The sequence below is a fragment of the Danio rerio genome, chromosome 8 (assembly GCF_052040795.2).
Source record: "Danio rerio strain M-AB ecotype USA chromosome 8, GRCz13ab, whole genome shotgun sequence".
NCBI lineage: Eukaryota > Metazoa > Chordata > Actinopteri > Cypriniformes > Danionidae > Danio > Danio rerio.
The window spans coordinates 49155001-49177302 of record NC_141028.1 but is presented as its reverse complement, the minus strand read 5'-3'; the positions used below and the strand labels follow the sequence as shown (position 1 = coordinate 49177302).

Below are 22302 nucleotides of genomic sequence, written 5' to 3'. Positions count from 1 at the left end.
AAACCTTGTTGTCGTCTTGATAAACAGCCACAAAGCCAAGAAGAAGAGCAGAATCTATCCTGTGCCCCATTGCTGTTTACAAGGGCGTCTAAAGCGCGAGCCGATTCACTTTCTCCCTCTCCCTCTCTCTCTCTCTCTCTCTCTCTCTCTCACTCTCTCTCTCTCTCTCTCTCTCTCTCTCTCTCTCTCTCTCTCTCTCTCTCTCTCTCTCTCTCTCACTCTCTCTTTCTCTCTCTCTCTCTCTCTCTCTCTCTCTCTCTATCAAGAGAGAGAGAGAGAAAGAGAGAGAGAGAGAGAGAGAGCGTGCACATCTATATTTGAAATAGAGAACTTCTTGCTCATGATAATAACATGTGCATGATTATTGAAGTGCTTCTGACATCTATCTAAAATGGACAAACGCGAGAGAAGCGTGAAAAAACAAATAAGCAAATGATTCTTTCAGCAACCTAAAACATGAACAAACTGCTGTGTTTAACTATTAGCATTAGCTTTTGGACTATTTTAATTTCGGAAAGACAGAATTACTTTCTAACAGAGGTTACGTGTGCTGGTGAAGATCAAAGACACAGATCAGAGGTTTGCACTGACTGTAGGCTTTGTTGCGTGTTGTTTTTGAACCCAAATAAGGACTAAATGTATGCTGTGTGCAGTTTTTGTAAAATGTTAACATATCAGTGACCGTAAGGGTCTGTATGTGTTCATATACAGTATGTTACATTTATTAATTTATTTTGTATAATTGCAGACGTTACAGTAGGCTATTTCGTTATTATCATTGATTTGCAGTTATAAGCACATCATGTTTATAGAAAGGTTAGTTAATGGATCTTTACCGTATAAACAAGTGTTTGTGTATAAAGCTTCTGTTTTGTGAGAAGTGCTTCTCATATGATATGTGAACGACCCATGCAGCTTTACCTTGACATTTCCTTGAGTGAAAATGACATCGACTAAACTTTGTCATATACCACGCCCTCCATTGATAGCCTTTTGGCAGTGAAAACGCAAGTCTGATAAAGGTGACCCGTACTGACCCATACCGTACCACTTAGTGGAAACGGGTCAAAAGTCCTACTCATTTTCACGACAAATACTTATTCAGTTACACTTCTTTTCTTTAGCTGCTTGTTCATTCGTTTAGTCCCTGTTGAATCTTCTTTAATGCAAAATTTTGTGTTTTTGATTGCACAACTCACAAAATCATAAAATGTTATCGTTTATTGTGATGCAACAAATCCCCTACCTCCATTCTTTCTCATTGGTCTTATTTCAGTCAAGCAGACAAATTTGGCAGAAACAGAGAGAAAAATATGGCCTATTTAAGCTTGTCTTTAAAGTTTTTAGTCAGTCTTTTATCAACCCAAGTAGCATCAGTGGGAAGTATGTGTGCAAGAGGTGATATGTGGGTAGATCATGGGCATTTCAGTGTCTCTTGCACGGAAGCTAATCCTGCTGCCATCTGCTGTGTAATGCAGCACTACCTCTGCACATACACACTTTAGCTCACTCACATGAATACATGCAACAGTAATGCTTCTCATTCAGTGCTTATGATGCCAGTATGAGAGGTATCTGACCCCAGGCTGATTTCCCTAATTATGTAGACATAAACACACAGTTTGTGCCAAGACCACAGTTTGTGTATGCGCCCACACACCGACATGTAGGACTCCGTAATGCAGGATGAGACTAGATTAATGCTTGTGCCCTCCAGTGTGAGAGGTCAGTGGCCAGGAATTAATCGGTACAGCGTGAGAGAATTAAGGCTGATTACTAAGCTGACCTGTATTACTTGTTAACTTTCTCTCAAACACAGATGTTACAGTTCAAGCGTTTAGGGTTTGTATTATGTTTGTCTTTTAAGGTTGCATTTCATTTATCTAAATTTATTTCATCATAAAATAAAAAAAATACTGTTACATGTACTGTTACATATGTGATACAATCTTAAAAAAATGTTTTTATACTACTAATAATTTTACAATTTTACAGCATCCAATTCTATAAATCATTAAAATGCTGTTTTTAGTGTAACTTCTTTTCTTATAAGAATGTCTTATAGATCTACTAGCTATGATGAGTTAATTTCTTTAGTTAATTAATCTGTCAAACCCCCAATATTATTCATTACAATTGTATATTTATAAGGAAAAAAGTATTTAATCCAAATTTCAAATATTATTCACACAATGTTCACTGGCCATTTTATAAGGTACACCTGACCAACTGCTCATTAATGCAAATTTTTAATCAACCAATCACATGGCAGCAGCTCAATGCTTTTAGACATGTAGACATGATCAAGACGATCTGCTGTAGTTCGAACCAAGCATCAGAATGGGGAAGAAGGGATTTAAGTGACTTGAACATGGCATGGTTGTTGGTGCCAGGCGGGCTGATTTGAGTATTTCAGAATTTGCTGATGTCTACTGGAATTTTTACGCACAACCATCTCTAGGTATTACAGAGAATGGTTTGAGCTGATAGAAAGGCAACAGTAATTCATATAACCACTCGTTACAACTGAGGTAAGCAGAAGAGCATTTCTGATCACACAACAAGTTGAACCCTGAAGCAGATGGGATACAGCAGCAGAAGATCACGCTGGGTGCCACTCCTGTCAGCTATGAACAGGAAATTGAGGCTATAGTTTGTGTAGACTCACTAAAATTGGACAATAGAAGATTGAAAAACATTGCCTGGTCTGAGTCTTGATTTCTTTTGCACATTCGAATGGTAGGGTCAGAATTTGGCATCAACAACACAAAAGCAAGAATCCATTCTGCCTTGTATCAACTGTTCAGGGTGGTGGTGTTGGTGTAATGGTATTTTGGCACACTTTGGGCCCTTTAGTACCAACTGAGCACTGTGTCAACGGCACAGGCTACCTGAGTATTGTTGCTGACCATGTCCATCCATTTATGACCACAGTGTACCCATCTTCAGATGACAACTTCCAGCAGGATAACACACCATGTCATAAAGCGTGAATCATATTAGACTGGTTTCTTGAACATGACAATGAGTTTACTGTATTTAAATGGCCTCCACAGTCACCAGAGCTCAATCCAATAGAGCAACTTTGGGATTTGGTGGAACTGGAGATTCACATCATGGATGTGCAACGGACAAATCTGTAGCAACTGCGTGATGCTATCATGTCAATATGGACCAAAATCTCTGAGGAATATTTTCAGTACCATGTTGAATGTATGCCACAAAGGATTAACACAGTTGAGAAAGCAAAAAGGGTGTCCAACCCAATACTAGAAAGGTGTACCTAATAAAGTGGCCAGTGAGTGTATATAGTGAACATTTTTGTCTGCTGTGTTAAGATCTTTTTAAAAAAATTATGACTTGATTATATAAAGGAGACAAACTGAAATGAAAATTGTGTGCTGAGGAAAACATCTCGGATGTTTCACACACATTTGTTTAAAGTGCCTAACATGAAGTGTTCTCATACTTAGGTCAACTTACTTGTGCACTTTTCCCAAAGCAGCTCACTTTCTGTCCACTCCTTTGTCAAATACAATGTGGCTATTGAAAAGTTGCATGTTATTAATCATCAGTCATTTCTTTATATTATAGATTGCTTGTTGCAGCCCTAGTTTCTTTTAAATCTAGGCTTTATGATTTTCCCTTGGTAAACAGTAAAACAAGCAAAAAGAAATACAGACCACAATTTCTCTGTCACTTGTTGCATTTTTTTTTCTTTGATTGGATAGCCATCTGATCATGAAAAGACCTGGTGTAAATACCCTCTAAAAGGCTATCGAGATGGATACAGGATAAATCTGACTGTTCGAACCACTTCAGGAGGTAGTTTGGGAAGCATTCCAGACAAAACTAGACTAGTCTACTCTAAATGCATCTGGATGTTGAAAACATGTACATTTTACTCCTCTCAAAATGTTAAAAAACAATAAAAGAGAGTGTGTAGTACAGTAGATGCATCAGGTCAAATGCAAAAGCAGACGACATTTTTTAATGTTTGTTTCATTTAAAAAAAAAGTTTCATTGTATATTTGACCAGTCATTAATTGTTAAACAATAAGCTTAAACTGAAATTAACTCCAAATGGCATCATAACAAGAGATGCTTCAGATGTTCTGTGCATGAAGAGGAAAAACAATAGATAAATAAAGCATTTATTTTGTTTACAAAGGTAGAGTGACGTGCTTTACGGAGAGTAAAGGTCATAAACAAGTTGACGTAAGCCCTTTACAGTTTTGAATGATGCCTTGCACGTATATGTAGGACAAAAATAGATGTTTCATTTAGCACGTAATGACCGTAATCACGGAGCCTGCATTGTGCACTTGTTGTAATGGTGTACTGGAACACAAGTGAAGTACAAAAGCCTCCTGTAGCCTACATATAATTTGTTAGGCGAAAAAGAAGTATAGCAAGTATAGATAAGATGCATCAATTTCTTTTGATCTCTTCTCTCTTCCAGAAATCAGGCAATGAGGAAAAAGCTCATTCTCTATTTCAAAAGAAGAAATCATGCTCGCAAACAGTGGGTAAGTGATGACGTTTAAACAACTGAACATGAATGATGGGCACATTTCTATCAGTTCTAATATCGCCTTTTACACTATCTTAATTCACAAGGTGCCCATGTCATTGTAGTGGTTAAGAAACACACTGGAACTTGTTAGTTATTTGGTTAATTTTAATCTTTTCTCTCTGATAATGTACCCCAATTTTGACTAAAAGACTATGCATTTTGCCTGGTGTATTCAGGAACAGAAGTTCTGCCAGCGCTATGACCAGCTAATGGAGGCCTGGGAGAAGAAAGTTGAGCGAATCGAGAATAACCCACGACGCAGAGCCAAAGAGAGTAAAGTGCGGGAGTACTACGAAAAGCAGTTTCCTGAGATCCGCAAACAGAGAGAGCTGCAGGAGCGCATGCAGAAGTGAGTAGTCGTGCGCCGTCTTGCTCAACTACTTTGAGTCTATTTATTTGCATATGTAAATGTATATTTATTCAGTTTTTATTACAATTTCAGTAATATGATTGAATGAAATGCAGATCTTTAGATGATTTATGCACAATTTTAGTTTACACGTTAATATTTTCTGTCTTTTTTAGTAGATGTATTATATAAAAGACCTACTGTAGCTTTGCTTACCTAACAAGTGGTTCTAATTAGGTTTGCATTGTAAACCTTAAATAAAAAGTTCTATATTTTTAATTTCAGGTGTAAGGTTTTAGTTACTATACTCCCAAAGTCATTTTGTATAAATCTACAAATTGTTAAAACAGTTTTGAGCAGAAATAGCAAAAATAGTCATCAGATTCTTTCTGGTTCAGACATTTGCATGGCTCATTTTAATCTTGTGCTTTATAGAAGTGTGTTTATATCTTTGTTTGTGTATTTGTCTGCAGTAGAGTGGCTCAGCGTGGTGGGGGTCTGGCCTCGGCAGCCCGCAGTGAACATGAGGTTTCTGAGATCATCGATGGCATCTCAGAGCAGGAGGTACGAGCGCAACTTAAGTGAACTCTCAGTGTTTTCTATGTTGCTTTTCAGTGCAATTCACCATTTCAGTTAGACCTTCAATATCTGCAGTCAAAACAGTAATTCAGTTTATTAATAAACACTTGGTAGTAGAGGTCTGCACGGGACTCTTTTAAAGAAATTTTAAGGTTAAATGGAGGGTTTTACACTTGGTTCAATAGCCTCGACCCTACCCAAGTTCGATTGTCCCCCCCTTGCCTCCTTCTCGGTTGGTTTGTGTTCACACTGTCTTTTTCCTTCTGAACCCTGTTACACTTGCGTCGTCTAGCTGCTGTTTTGTTTACGGTCGTTGGTAGGTGACGGTCACGCAAGCAAGCGCCGAATTGGAAAGACTTCCGCACATTGCGGTCATTCTGCTTTTACTGTTGCTTTTGGACAAACAGAAAGCGACTCGCATGCATCTGCCGCAAAAATATTATAAACATTCAGAACATCACACAGTGTCTGCAGAAGCTGTTTTTGGAGGAGACAACCAGACATCACTGTGTATCTCTGTGTTTGCCCTGGCTCAGTCCCGCGCGTGTCACCAGGGTATGAAACATGACACACACAAGACGAACGAACGAACGAACAGTTGGAGGTTTACTTCCGTTATTTGGTACGATTGCATTCAGAATTGGTACGATTGGTATGATTGCATCAGAACGGAATTGTACTGGAGTTCGCATGTTCAGGCGGACTCGGGTACGGTTCACGGGTGGGCACCCAAGTTTAGAAGACACGTTCACACTAGCTAAACGTACCGTACTATGACGTCAAACGAACCCGGGTGCAGACCAAAAGTTCTAGTGTGAAAGCACCCCTATTCCGCTACCGTCCACTCCTGCTTTGAGCTAATTATTATGCACCAACCTGTGAGATCTCTTCGCTCTATGGATCGTCTCTATTTGCAAGTTCCTAGATCACGCTTAAAATGTCGCGGTGATAGAGCTTTCTCGGTAGCAGCTCCAAGACTCTGGAACGATCTCCCACTCTCTTTAAGAACAGCTCAAACTTTTGAGTCTTTTCAGAGGTCACTGAAAACACACTTATTTTCTTTAGCTTTTAATCATGTGATATGAGTTTATGTATTTTGGTTTTATGTATATTTTACATGCTTTTCTATTTGATTTTATGTACAGCACTTTGGTAATCCATTGTGATTTGTGAAAGTGCTATAGAAATAAAGTGAGTTGAGTTTAGAGTTATTCCTCACCCAACTGCTTCTGCTATTTATTCATTCTTTGTTAACCTACTATCCATCAAGGACAGTTTTTATCCTGATCCAACCATTCCTATTAAATTTAAATGTCGTTTTCACATCCTACATTTAATTTTTCACTAGCTGCTAAAGAGTGTTTACCTGACATGACTCCATTGATGATGCGCAAATTTCAAATGTAGGGCAGGAAGTCATTCTTTTACATAGGAACCACTATCAGAACATTAGTCTTTTTTTATGTTGTTTTTAATTGTTTAAATCGGCCAAAATAAGAAATGCCGAACAGCTTTTGCAGACTTTCTAAGGTTTTTGCTCAAAAAGGGGAGAAAGTTCAAGAAACTGGCTGAAAAACATTTGGACGGAAAATTTATTTTTCAATACAATATTGTCTACAAACTTTTTTTTGAACGCGAGAATTCATTTGACTGCACCAATAAAGATTATTTATAGGCCTAGCTGTGTATAAATATGCTAATGAAAAGCAAGTGACAAATAGAGAGAGAAAAGCATTTGCCAAATGCTTTTTTAAAAAGCCATTTAAATTGTGCATTTACTGTAAGTGTATTTTAAATTAACTATATATAATATATATATTAATCTATATAATGTGATTTATATTTATAAAAAATACTATTTATACATCTGAAGCTATTTATAATTGCGTTGTTTTATTGCTTTATTAAATGACTTTTAAAAACACAGTTTAATTGAACACATTTAAATATGTCTATTTATTTGTCCAATATTTGTTCATTTAAATTGTGATTTATTTAAACACTTTTTTATGCTTCAGTTATTAAATTCTTACTTTTATTTTTAACCGGCAGTCCCGGTCCTCCATACATTAAGACACACAATACACTATTAAAAAGTTACATTATAAAACCGTTTATTCAGTTTTTAATCACAATGTAACTGTTTTTCTGTTTTCATTCAAGCAGATGCAGCCTTGATGAGCATTGATCACATATGTTGAGCCTTAATGATACTTTTAAATTCTAAGAAACAAAAACTGTAAAACAGACAGCGTATTCTTCAGTGTAAAATGTGCACAAATACCAAAGTGCCTTCACATATCAAGGTCTGAGGCACAACCAATTTGGTTTTATGGCTGATGGACTTCTACACAGAAACAAGATTCAGTGGCATATTTGCTGACCACCTCTGCCATTCTTTTAGCATCACTCTTTTTTTTCTCTCTCTTTCCATTTCATGTTTGTCTCTTTCTTGCTGCAGAACTCTGAGAAGCAGATGCGTCAGTTAGCTGTGATTCCTCCCATGCTGTTTGATGCCGAACAGCAGAGGATAAAGTTCATCAACATGAATGGGCTGATGGATGATCCTATGAAGGTCTACAAAGACAGACAGGTCATGAACATGTGGAGCGAACAGGAGAAGGACACCTTCCGTGAGAAGTACGTTCTGTGCTTTCAGTGTGGAAGTGCATTTTCATTTTTCACCAAGGGATAAGGAGTTATGAAATCTGTTCTTAGATGAATCAGCATGTGGTTTAGCATCTATCGCTTTGTTTTAAATGGATCAGCAGTTTATTTGATTGTGGTCGTGTTTGATAGTTGGTTAGTGGTGCAATACTAGGTTAGACGAAGTATGGTTACTTTAGAAAATGTCTCCAGGCCTCTACAGGCCAACAGAAATATTACTTTGCCGAGAGAAAAACAAAATATTGTTTCAGAATGATTTGCACCAAAAAGCACCAAAACATTTGAATGAGTGGAATGACTAATAAACGATTCCGAGTTAGTCATGAAAAGACTGAAATGTGTTTGTGTAGCGTGGGAATTCGTTGGCATTTGGAAAAGAAAAAAACTGTTCCATTATTTGTTGTCAACATTTTAAAACTAAAAAACTCAGAAGGTGTTCGCAAATGAGCAGTGTTTTGTTAGTCAACACTGAAAATTTACTAATCCAATTTGAAACTGTGGCCGCTCAAGAAGTCCCTCAGAAATATACTGATGTGACCAACAGATTTTCTTGGGAATTTCTGGGTCATGTCAGTATGAATCCACCTTTCATATTGATATGACTCAGTAATTCCCATGATAATGGTGATTTTAAAAAAAGTAAAAAAAAAAAAAATTAAATAAAAAAAACCCTCTGTTAATATGCCTTTTTAAGTAAAATTAAATGAAATGATCAAAATGCCAAATTTTGAATAAAAATCCCTTTAAAAAAAGAAGAGTTTTAATGCTCGATTGAGGTTTTTTGCAAAAGGTGGTTAATGTGAATAATGAGAAATGGAAATGTATTTGCTGAATAAACTCTGATGTAGTGAGTATTACACCCATGCGACTAATCAGTCGTCTACATTATGCTTTCCTTGTTTAATAATAATAATAAACTTTATTTGTATAGCACTTTTCCAACATACATGCAACTCAAAGTGCCTCATAAACAACAACAAAAGCATTAAAATAGACCACAAAAACTTGTCACATATACTGAAATAAAAGCATTCATGTACACAAAATATAAGTATATATCCACATGATCACACACACAATAGTCCTTACATATGCAAGCACACACCATACATTACAAACATAAACCTACAACAAAATAGATAAAAATGCGTACACCTAACAAACTTGTTTAATCATACGCAATTTTAAAAAGACGTGTCTTAACACGCTTTTTAAAAACATGAATACTTGGGGATTCTTTCACTTCAAGGGGGAGACAGTTCCAAATTTTTGGAGCATAATGGCTAAAAGAAGTCCCGCCAGATCGCATCAGTTTACAGGATAAAATTCTAAAAGTCCAGCACTAGAAGAGCGTAGCAAACGGTTTGGATTATATTTTGTTAAACAGTCGGAAATGTAGGAAGGTGTCATGTTGTGTAGTGCTTTATAAACTAATAAAAGAATCTTAAAATCTATCCTTTGGTGCACAGGTAACCAGTGTAATTCTATTAATACTGGTGTAATGTGCTCTCATTTCTTTATTTTCATTAAAACTCTGGCTGCTGAATTTTGTATCAATTGCAACTTCATTGTAGAACCCTTAGGTAAACCAGTATAGATAGCATTGCAATAATCAAGCCGAGAGAAAATAAAAGCATGAATTAATTTCTTGGCATCATCAAAAGATAGGAAAGAACGAATTTTGGCAACATTTCTTAAATGATAAAAACATGTTTTTGTAACTTGATTAATATGAGATTTAAAATTAAGATCACAATCGAAAATAACACCCAGGTTCTTTAATTCTTTTTTGGGTTGTAAACCTAAAGAACACAGTTCTGCTTCAATCCTCTCTTGCTCTGGTTTAAATAATAAGTGTTATTCACTAGGTTACCAGCATTTCAGCTGTCCTAACAACTTAATGAAAACACACCTAAGTTGCATTTGGGATTTATTTTTTTATTTTTTGCAAACTTTAAAAAGGTTTTGCTTCACTTTAAGATAGAAACCCGGCTTTTTAATGTTAAAATAATAATGTAAAAAAGGCCACTAATATTTTGGCTTGTTCAGTTATTATTTTTATACTGTTTATATGGGTAGCCAGTAATGCATTAGATCATAGCTTTTGTAGTGTACATGTTCATGTGGTTGAAAGCGTTCATAATTAACCCTTTGCTAAGCTCCGCCCTCCTTAGTTACAGTTGTTACGCCTGTTAAGCTTTCGTGCCTTGCACGTCTATTACAATATGTAAGCACCGGTGTCAGACATTTCCAGGGAAATAATTAGTCATTTTTGGCAAACAGGTGAGATATCTGAGAAAGCCAGGCAAAAAAAAAAAAGGACTGCAGTATGTATTGCAGGTGTATGTTCACTATGTAATACACAACCGATTAGAAAATAATTTAATCAAAACTGAAGCTAAAGCCTAGCCCCCTCATACACTGACCATTTAACAGCTTAGTTCATGCACAGCAGGAGAGGGGAAATTTAAAAATAATCTTATAATAACAAATTAAACTGTGATTTCTTTATTTTATTTTTAGCCAAAAAGCCTGATAGATTAATTGTAGCGCAATGAAATATAGTGTTACTAACCAGCGAGGAAACACGCATGAACAGTGCTTCTGAATAATTCATTCATAGAAAGAAAAGGCCAGAAAGGCAAAATTGATGGATTTGTAGCGGAATATTAGCATCATTAACCCATAACAATGTACAGTACCTATCACTGTCATTATGTTTGAGTTCTTTTATCCAGTTTCTATTTTAATTTGCAGTTATGTGAAAAAAAATAATTGAATTGAAATGGTAATTTAAGTATAAACAGCAGAAGCGAACAAATAGATTTTCCCTACCAGCAAATATTAATCAGACACCAAATATAAAAGCAGACAATAACCTGCTATAACGTCATCACCAATCATCTCCAAAAAAATCTCTAAAAGACCGACAAAAACATTGGTGATTTGTAACTCTGACTTGTACATGAGGGTAATAAATGACTGAAAAACAGCTGCAGGTGAAGTATATTGATCGCAAGGGCTCAGATTGTGATCACATCTGTTTTGTTCTGTTGATATGTAATCCAGATATTCGTAGCTTGAAACAGATGGAAATATGACTGGATTGTGATCGCTCTTACAGCTATTGCAAGGGCTTAAACGGAGCATTACGCATAATATTGAGCGAAAATAAAGAGACAGCTGGGAAACAACCTGTTTTGTATTTTTGTTTGAAACACAGTTTAGATCTTTTTTAGGGTTAGAGGTTTTTGAGTTATTGCCATTGGTCAATCACTGAATGCGTCTGAAATAGTGTAAACAAAACCAACTTAACTCCCCTCACACAGCTTGATCCACGCTGGCATTTCTTTCATTGGGTTTTAGGTTTTGGAAATGAAAAAAAAAAATTCCACCACCCCGTCCAAACCTTTAGGATACCGGTATCAGATTTGCACAATCCAATGGCTTGTTTCCCTCGCTTGAAAGCTTGACAGACCTCCTGCACATAGCTAAAGTTGCTAAGCCACGATTGGTGTGTGGCAGTCTTCGGTTGTGGCTTAGTGAAGGGTCATTTCTCACATTATGGGATGTGTTAGGACGCATGCCAGACAGCCTGGTTTTAAACATACCGTATTGTTGTATAAGTCCTGATTTTAATGATTTATGTTACTGACATCCAGCCAGTTTCCTAATTTTGGCAACCAAAATAACTGTCAAAGATTCTTAATGAGAAGTTTGAGATGTATCAGTGTCTGTTTTGTGCACACAACATAAAATAGCTAAAGCATGAGACGTGTGAAGACGTGAATAAGCTTCGTTTTAACCAAATATGATTCTTGAGTTAGTAATTTGGCAAATTTGTCTGACCTTAATTTTGAGAGGTAGCTTTCTGCCAAATAACATTCCAACTGTGAATGTGTCTCTAAATGGCATACAGTTTCCTTACCCAGTAACTGAAATACAAACACTAAAACATTTATTGAATTATTTTTTTGGTTTCCTGTTAAATAAACATGGTTGATGCATTTTTGATTTGGTGGTGGAGTTTCTTTGTAAAGCAGTAATAGCGAAGTCTGTGAGAACTTGTCTACTTATGTTATAAACATGACCCGGTATCATGCCTTTCTAAACAAATAACCCTCATAAAAAGTATTAAAAATGGTTAATTCATTTATCATGTAACTGTTGTATTAGCAAAGTATCACAGCTATTCCTCTCCTTTTCTGCAGGTTTATCCAGCACCCAAAAAACTTTGCCCTGATAGCCTCTTTTCTGGAGAGAAAGGTACACCTGCATCTTTATTAATATCATCCTCTTCATCTCATTGTTTGCACTGCAGGCTGTGTGCACCGCGTGAATGTGATCAGAGTGTTTGAGCTGAACGACTAAGACTTAAAGTGCTGTATGTGTGTGTGTCCCACCACAGACGGTGGCTGAGTGTGTCCTCTTCTACTACCTGACTAAGAAGAATGAGAACTACAAGAACATCGTTCGCAGAAGCTACCGTCGCAGAGGCAGGAGCCAGGTAAGCAACTTTCCAAGCATGCCTTTTGACTTTTTAAGGTGTACTTTGTTTTATATGTTCTGCTGAATCTTGCGCACACTCATGTCAACATCACTCTCTAAGTAGACTAAAGTATACTTAATGCCTAGTTCAGACTGCGTGATTTTAGCCCCGATTTCGGATCGCCGACAGGTTTTGAGAAATCGCCGACAAATGCCTGAAATCACAGGCAAATCGGAGCTCGTGCACGTGAGTGACAAACACACAGTGTGAACTATCAAAGACGTGATCTGATAAAATCGCCAATGAGTTGCCGATGCCTGCAAGATATTTGGCATGCTAAGTATCTGGAGCTGTCGGCGATTCAAATCATGCCGTGTGAATTGAGTTTTGACTGAAAATAACATCAGCGATCGCCTGCAGCCAATGAGAGAGTGGCATTCACTTGTGTGTGCGTGTGTGTATACCTGCTGCAGGCCTGTGGGAGGCAGGGGGAGAAGTTAAGAGCGCTCTTTTTCGGTTAATTTAGACCCACGAAATTAAGGAAAAACTAGTGGAGGTTTGACAGGACTCAGGAGCAACCGTGTCTGTTTGACGTTTCACACAGAAAGAAATTAGTTTATTAGCAACGTTGAGCAGAAATGGCTAATTCCCTTTAAACCTAGGTGAGCAAATATGTACATTTTCTACCCCATTAAAGGCTTATTATGTAGTTAATAACAAACGATATACTACATGTTTTTGGCTGTGAGACGTAGTTTGGACGAAGTTGTCGGCGATTCTTCCTATAGTAAAGTCATGCAATGTGAAAGTCCCTGTCGCCGATCCATCTTGCAGTGTAAACAAAGCAGCGACGAAACACAAGCCCAGATAGTCATGCAGTGTGAAAACAACTGTGACACGACTACTTTAAAAATCATGCAGTCTGAACTCGGCATAAGTCTGACACATGTAGTGCAGATGCTTTTTTAGACGCTATCCAACAACAGGGGGCAGCACCCAGCGTCTTTGTACTATTCTAAACGCACATTGTATAAATGTTGACAATTTCTGATATCTTCGAACAAACATCTTGCAAAACAAGAGTCTTAATGCTGCATTTCATGCAAGTAGGGTGTAGTGGATGTGGATTATGCATTAAAAACAATTATACTTTTTTAATATTTTTTGCATTTTGTAGTTGTTTTATCAACGCTTAATGGTGCTAGTTTAAAACATTGGCTCTCTTTTCATCTGCATTTTCTGTGATCGGATCACAAGTGGTCAACCGAGAGGCGTTAGAGTTTAAACATGGTGTTAACAAGCATTCAAATGCGTGAAATGCAACCACGTGTTTAGCTTCTGTCAAAATCCTCCGCTCTTATTTGGTCACATTTTACATCACTTTCGCTAGCAAGCATGCAGATGAAAAGACTGTGAATGGCAGCTACGTTAATCGAAAAACAGCTTGCATGCCTTGTTTTGAAATGCTATCTCACAACGCACCCCATAGTGATTATGTGTAAGGTCAGTAGGTGAAGAGTAAGCGCTCTTTTGTGGCTGTTCATGCACATTCAAACACTTTGAAAGCACTCTGAACAAGCGTATTGCAACCTAGAAGTGGTCTGACATGGACAAGCCTAATGAATTTTAGATTTTATTGAAACTTCCTGTTAGTGCTGTCCATTCTGTAGACATGTTGGCAAGAATGCATCTTGATTCTCGGTGTAAAAGAGGCTATATTGATAGGTTTCATATAACATCACACAATTAAGGGAAAACCGCCCCCCACTGGACAAGCAAAAACTATCTCCCGCTTTCCGCCAAGTCGCAAGCTGAGCGATTTTTTAGTTTTAACTAAGATGCCATATAGATGTTCTGCAATAAGATATATTTAACTAACGAGAAGACATTCATCTGCTGATTTACTTCAGAGAAAGAAAATCCAGAAAGGAGAAACTTGTGGATTATACCAAACGGCAGACTTTTTGACTCATCATGATCTAAGATACCTATAACTGTTGGTACTTTTGTAGGCTTTTTAAAAATCTTTTGTTTCTATTTGTTTTCTATTCTAATTTGCAGTTAAAGTATACATTAACCAAATATATTATATACCATAATATAACTGAAGTCAAAATGTAAAGAAGTGAACAAACAAACAAAAAGACAGCAAATATAAAAACATACACACATTCTATACCACCATCACAAATGACTGAATTGCTGAAGGATTCTACTTAAGACAGATTTTACTATTAATCATAGCTGAAATGGAGCTCTGGCATGTACCTGGTGTTTTACTTAAAGGGGTGGTCCGCTACGATATCATATGCTAAGCTTTAGTTGATGTGTAATTTAGCTGTGTGAACATAAACAACAGCTCTGAATGTAATGCGCTCAAAGTTCAGTGCACAGGGAGACATTGGCTTTTTGTTTGTTTGTATACTTTATTGTCCCTCAAGGGGAAATTTTCTGTAGACTCCAACAGCACTTCAGCAGGTTCTGACACAATAACAATCTAAAAATAAGCCAACATGCAGAAGAATTACATATACTATCGTTCAGTGTTCAATAATCTGATTGACACTGGAATAAAAGAGTTCTTAAGTCTGTTCCGTTTCCAGCGGAAAGTTCTGTATTTTCTTCCAGAAGGTGAAAGATCGTAAAATGGGTAGAGTACATGAGATGGGTTACTTAAAATTCTTTTAGCTTCATACAGAGTGCATTGCTCGTAGAGTGTTTATATACTAGTAAAAATTTCATATTTATTAGTTTTGTAGCAGAGTTAGCTTAGTAAAGCCTATAGCAAATGAAGTTTGGGGGCTACAATAAAATGCATCTGGGATAGTGAGATCACAAACGCTTCAGGTTAGGTGCATACGTAACACGCATACACCCTGTACTGCAAAGAGGCGTAGCCAGAGGCGTTGTAATGCTGTAATGTTGCAGAGAAAGGCAAAATTCCGTCCAACCGCTGCTATTTTTAAAGCGCTTGTTCTGTTTGACACAAAGAGAGAAATGCTTACAATTTAATTTTAATTATGTTCCAGAGAATTTTAAAAAATATGTAGCTAGAATTTGACAATTAGGAACTTCCAGAATCTCTCCCAGTTCATTGCTGGATTCGGCTAAAACTCCTCAAAAAAGGAGCAGCTCTAACCATAATAGAAGAAGCTGTGGATTGTGAGCCACAAATCTTAAGTATTTTTATTTGTTAAAACTGATCTGTTTTTAACGTTAATGGTATGTTGTAGCAAGGATTTTGTAGCTACAAATTCCTTTTTATCCTTCAACTCTCTATGCAGTCGCTTTCCCTGCATTAAATAACTCAAATAACAAACTTGCAAAAGATATGTGAACGTTTTATATTACTTACACATGCTCAGACATCCGAAGTCTCCAAAAAGTTCCAGGAGTCTCCTGCATAAGCATACAGACTCCCGGATGCCCGCAAATAAATAATAAACTCCCGGAAATTGCGCGTGTCCCTCCACTCTTCAAATAAATTGCGCACTCTAAGGTTAAGCTATGTCCTCTGTCATTTTTTTCTGATCCAGGTACAAACTGATACAGCTAAACACTGGCAGTGTTTACACAGCGCAAAATCGTGTGCTTAAAGGGGTGTGAGGCTTTTCCTGGTGACATGGAGCCAATCCGCGAATCACAGCACATTACGATAGCTGACTAATCAGAGCATCTTGAGGGCAGGCTTTCAAAGGAACTAGTAAATATGACAGCTGTTTTCATGTTAGCTGAATAGCTGTATATAATCAAAGTAAGATACGTGAAAAAATAATGTGATTTTCTGAATGAAGCTTGAGCACACCTTACTTTGCATCTTATAAACACAACCAAGCCTTAAAATTACACTCTGGAACACCCCTTTAAATGACTGCAATAGGGCAGTGGGTGCTTTATATGGATCCCAAGTGCCCAAAATGTACATTTTGTTACATATATCTTCTGTTTACATAGTTGAAAATGGAAGGAAATCTTACCAGCTTATGGGGCATTTCTAGGGAGCTCCTATTGTAAGCTGCCCATAAAACTTGTTGTTTTGCCTGCTAGGTCTTCATACAGGTCACATGACTGAAAAAATATTAATTGTTATTTGGTTCTTGCCAAAATCATTTAATACATTTTGCAGTTCTTTGCATGAGTGTCCAACATAAAAGTGTCTAATCAAGAGGTGTCCTGTTGCAGTTTTACCGTAGAAAAGCTGAAATTGCTCATTATAGAGTTAAATGGAATGCAGCATCAAAAAAACTAAAGGCTTTTGAATGTTGTCCATAGAATTATGGCATATGAAACCTTATAAACATTTATTCTGCTTGTGGTTCAGTCCCCTCATTACCAGCATTTACCTCATCATTGTGCTTATAGTGGCATTGTGAATCCGGCTTGTCTTTTTAATGAGTGTGTGTTATTAAAAATAAATCAGCATGATTCTAATGAGCATCACAGGCACACACCTCAAAGTGAGTTGAAACCATATGCAGTAATTATCCAGCTTCTGTGCCCTGCTGGAGTTCTCCGTGACTCTCTCCTGATCTCATATACTCATTAATGTATGTGTATGTGTGTCACAGCACTGTTGCGGCGTGAATATGAGAAATGTTTGCGTTTTGGTTTAAAGAGAGGGCAAGCAGGAGCACTCTATGTGTGTCATTCCTGCAGCTCAATAAAAGCTGATAGAATAATGAGTCCACAGCCCAAACACATTTGTTTTACTGGTCTTCTCCTGCTGGAGCTCTTCTGCTCAGGTCATTAAATATCGCCTGATCTTTAATGGGCTCACATTAAAACCCTCTCAGCCAGCACCACAAACACCGAAAACGAGGGATACAACAGGATGAGCCTGATGGGTGAGAGAGAGCATGAACAAAAGCGAGACAGAAAAACAGAAAACAAGTTACTGTACGGATGAGTGCATCTGTAGATGTGTGTTTAACTGTGCATAAGTAACTGAGCATGTAGCGCTGTAATAAGGGACGTGGGCAGCTGACGTGACGTCTGATTTCACTGCTCTCAGAGAAAGACCATTCCGTTTTTTGGCTTACAGTGTAATCATTTGGTAAATTGATTTTGTGATTTGTCTGTAATTGCTAGTTCAAATAAATACTGTACTTCTAGATGATGCTGCACAGTCTTCTTCAGCTTTTATAGCAAATTAATTAAAATGATTTAAGACAAACGTGAAAGGTGACGCAGTGGCGCAGTGGGTAGCACGTTCGCCTCACAGCAAGAAGGTCGCTGGTTTGATCTTCGGCTCAGTTGGCGTTTCTGTGTGGAGTTTGCATGTTCTCCCTGCGTTCGCGTGGGTTTTCTCCGGGTACTTCGGTTTCCCCCACAGTCCAAAGGCATGCAGTACATGTGAATTGGGTAGGCTACATTTTCCGTAGTGTATGAGTGTGTGTGTGTGTATGTGTGGATGTTTCCCAGAGATGGGTTGCGGCTGGAAGGGCATCCGCTGCGTAAAAACTTGCTGGATAAGTTGGCGGTTCATTCCACTGTGGCGACCCCAGATTAATAAAGGGACTAAGCCAACAAGAAAATGAATGAATGAAGACAATCGTGATGATGATTTAATTACATTTAAATAGAAAAGCTGTTTTCTATTGCCATAAAACATTCATTCATTCATTTTCCTTCGGCTTAGTCCCTTTATTCGTCAGAAGTCGCCACAGCGGAAATAATCACCAACTTATCCAGATAATGTTCTACACAGCAGATGTCCTTCCAGCTGCAAATCAGTACTGGGAAACACCCCTACACTCCGCATTCACACTCATACACTACGGACAATTTAGTTTATTCAATTCCCCTATAGCACATGTCTTAGACTGTGAGGGAAACCAGAGCACCCGGAGGAAACCCACGCCAACACGGGGAGAACATGCAAACTCCACACAAAAATGCCAGTGGACCCAGCCGGGACTTGAACCAGCAACCTTCTTGTTGTGCGGCGACAGTGCTAACCACTGAGCCTCTGTGCCACCCTGCCATAAAGCATTTTATTAGACTATTGTATTTATTTTTTATTTTTTATGTCCAAATGACTATGTTTAACTAATATTGAAATAAATGTTTATTAGGGAAATATTATAACACTTTCCAATATCGGACAGATAGTTAATGTATTTACTTAAAATGAACAAACAATGAACAAATAATTTATTTCAGTATTTATTTGAATTTGTTATCTTTAGTTACTGGAAATACATTAGTTTATTGTTAGTTTTTTCAATAACGGGCAGATTTAAAACAGGACTAACGTTATCTCTGTGAAAAACTGAAAATATCAAAAGTAGTGGCTGTGAAGAACGTAGTCTCCTAAAACTGGACATTTATAATGCAGGGATTTTGCAGGGTCTTAAAAAGTCTTTAAAAGTCTTAAATCTCAAAATCCAAATTTTAGGCCTTAAAAAGTCTTAAATTAACTGAAATATTGTGTTGTTGGTCTTTTTTAAACAGGTCTTAATTTTCTTTTTTTCATAAATTGCTACTCAATCTGGCCAAAACCCATACATTCATCAACAATCTATCTGAATAATACTTGTTGAATAAATCTTTATCTAAATAAGATATAAAAATTATCTAAATAAACCTTCTTGCTGTGAGGTGACGGTGCTTACCACTGAGCCACCGTGACACCCCAAAATATCCTCAATAGATGAAAAAAATCGTGAGGAAGTCACATGTTACATGTTTTACCCCAAATACACCACGATGAGAAAAATATTTTTCCCCCAATTTGAAACATTGATCAGTTCATTTTTTTATTTAAATGACTCTTTAAAAAAAACAAAACTTTACCATATTCTCGGAGAGGACGAATTGACATTTAGACTAGCTGCAAAATATGTATACACCCTACACACCATAAGAAATGGTTAATGTAAACTCATGTATCTTATTTAAATAATTTAAACTTTTTACTATTATTATTATTATTATTATATTTATCAAATGTATTGTTTTTTTTTGTGTGTGTCATTATATCTTATCTGTATTACTATTAATTTTTCAATGTTTTTAATATATTTTATATTTGAAGTACTTTGGGAATACTGTACTTAATGTCATGCCAATAAAGCAACTTGAACTTGAAACTTGAACTTCCCAAATCTGTACCTCATCAGGATCTTAAAATGCCCTCGGCCTGTGATGTGACCTCAACTACTTAGAACTACTTCATTTCAATTGAACAAATTGTTCATTAAATTGGGTTGTTATTGTACATGCCATTTCAGTAGCTTCATAATAAGCTAAGACCTGTTTACCTAGGTCAATGTAAAACATTTTGTCCAATCATTCGATCTGATTGCTTGTGTAGTGTAAACAGCCACTGAAGACCAGCTGCTCTCTCCCCACTCATCTAATTCTAAAACATTACAAGATCCGAAATCTTCGCTTAGGCATGAAAGTTTCCTGTTCTTTAGTCTTGCTGATTCTTATAACAGTCCAAAGAATTGGATATAAATTTGTGAGATGCCACTCTCCATGACATTTTGGATTATTTCCTGTTGCCTTCATAAGTATATTGTGCAACCTTACTGTATGTTGCTGTGGCGTGCTTGTGAAAATGAATGAAAGGAAAATGTGTATACCGCTGCCATACAAGACACAATCAAAAACATCATAGTGCCAAATCATATATTGAATGACAATACATTTGTCAGCTACGTTTGTGCATGTGTGTGTGTAAGGTTATCTCGGGTCCTGTCTGTCAAAAGCTGTGGTGCATGGAGACATTGTGATTCTTCTTTCACTTCATTGATCACTCCATTCTCTGTCCCCTTAGATTCTGCCGCTGTCTGTTCATTCTTTTTCATGGATTTTCTTTCTCTCTTTTGTACTAGCTCTAGTGCTTATATTTCGTTCCTGACAAAAATAGATGATTTATGGTACCTTGTAACTCAAAATGGAATTCTTATGTGAAGGAAAGCCCAGATACAAAGAAGTGAGATCTGGGTACTGGGGTGTTTTTTTTTTCCTTCGCACTTTGTTCACAGACAGATTTATAACAAGACGTCCTGGTTCAAGACAGCATTTGGGAAATTATAGGGGAATTTAAGTGTGTGTACAGCCAATCTGCATATTTATTTATTTATTTAGCATTTTTTGTCAGCAGATGAGAATGTTAAAAGGACAAAATGTTTTCGATGTGGATTTAATTGTCTGTGTTTTGATTTTCTGTGCTCGCAGAATAACCAGCAGGCACAGCAACAGGTGAACCGGAACAACCAGGAGGAGAAAGAAGACAAGGAGAAAGAAAAAGAGGGAGAACGTGAGGAGGACAAAGCGGAGGGAGATGACAAAGAGGATGGCATAAAGTGAGTATTTTCCCTCTTTTCGCTTGCCTGCTGCTCCTTTTTGTCTCGCATCCGTCCGTCGGCTGCTTTTTCTTGCATTTTCTCTCATCATATTCTTTGAACTCGTGGCCTTATAGCTTGTTTTTCTCTGTGATTCAGCTTAAACTGAGAAGGCACAGTTATATAACCAGGCAGGTGGAAAAAGCATTCTGCTGACTTGCCACTCAAAGCCGGTGCTAAAGTCCTCAGATTCAGAGCTCTTTTAAGCTGCTTGTGTGTCACAGACTCTAGGTTAGAAATATGCTTATGAGACCACAATTTTGTGATTTAAATTTCAATACCACAAGGAAAATTTCATATCCTGTCAGAATATTCGATTTTTTTATATTCCAATTTTTTATATTTTACTCAATTTATTCTTTTTATAAGTTGATTTATGAGCAATGTAATAAAAGATTAATAAAAATATAGTTGAAGTCAGAATTATTAGCCCTCCTCAATTTATAGCCACCCTGTATATATATACTATGTTTAACAGAAATATTTTCTAATAACTGCAAATTTTATATAACTTTTTTAAATAACTTTCTAATTAATTTATAATAACTGATTTATTTTATCTTTGCCATGATGACAGTACATAATATTATATTAGATTTTTTAAAGATACAAGTATTTATTTTAAAGTGCAGTTCACGGGCTTAACTAAGGTAATTAGGCAAGTCATTGTATAATGATAGCTTGTTTTGTAGACGAGAAAAAAAAATGCGTAACGGGGCTAATAATATTGACCTTAAATAAGGGCGATATAGCAAAAAAAAAAAAAAAAGATCACAATATCATGTTTAATATCATTCGATATCGATAATTATTGAATTTTTTTAACAAACCATTTAGGAATATTAGTTTTTTTTTATTTAACCACTTTTTACAATTGTATTACTACAATATCACTAAGGCAAATCATTTCAATAGTCAAAAACAAAATTATTGAAACAAAATATCTCATTTCTTTATAATAAAATAAGCATAAGTGTTAAAGAGACTCTTGATAAATAAAATGTTACAAAGTGTGTGAAATGATAAAGCATAAAAACCGAAAAAGCAAATGAAAGCAAACTTTAAGGTGTGAATAATAATGATACAGTTAGCCTCAAACTCTGTAAACAAAACAAATTATGATAATCAAATCTGAGCTTTCGCGTAAAGGAACCAGCCATCATTATTCAAATACATATTGCAACATTATTGTGAAGTTGAATGACTATATTACCCGCTATGTTAAAAAAATCTTTCAGGTGGGGTGCTAGTAACTGCTATGCACAAGAAAAGAAACCAGAAAGCCACC

At 36.7% G+C, this 22302-nt stretch overlaps 1 protein-coding gene across 23 annotated transcripts in view; it reads left to right on the top strand.

The window, feature by feature from the left end:
* ncor2 (nuclear receptor corepressor 2) overlaps nt 1-22302 on the top strand; it is a 202475-nt gene that overhangs the window by 115769 nt on the left and 64404 nt on the right. For all 23 annotated transcript variants that reach the window (XR_015497179.1, XR_015497178.1, NM_001007032.1 and 20 more), the window contains 7 exon segments: nt 4463-4529; nt 4753-4925; nt 5399-5489; nt 7966-8144; nt 12383-12437; nt 12580-12678; nt 20848-20975. Coding sequence is in view for 21 of the 23 variants with exons in the window: in NM_001007032.1 (NP_001007033.1) it covers nt 4463-4529; nt 4753-4925; nt 5399-5489; nt 7966-8144; nt 12383-12437; nt 12580-12678; nt 20848-20975 (792 nt within the window). In the remaining 2 variants the exon portion in view is untranslated.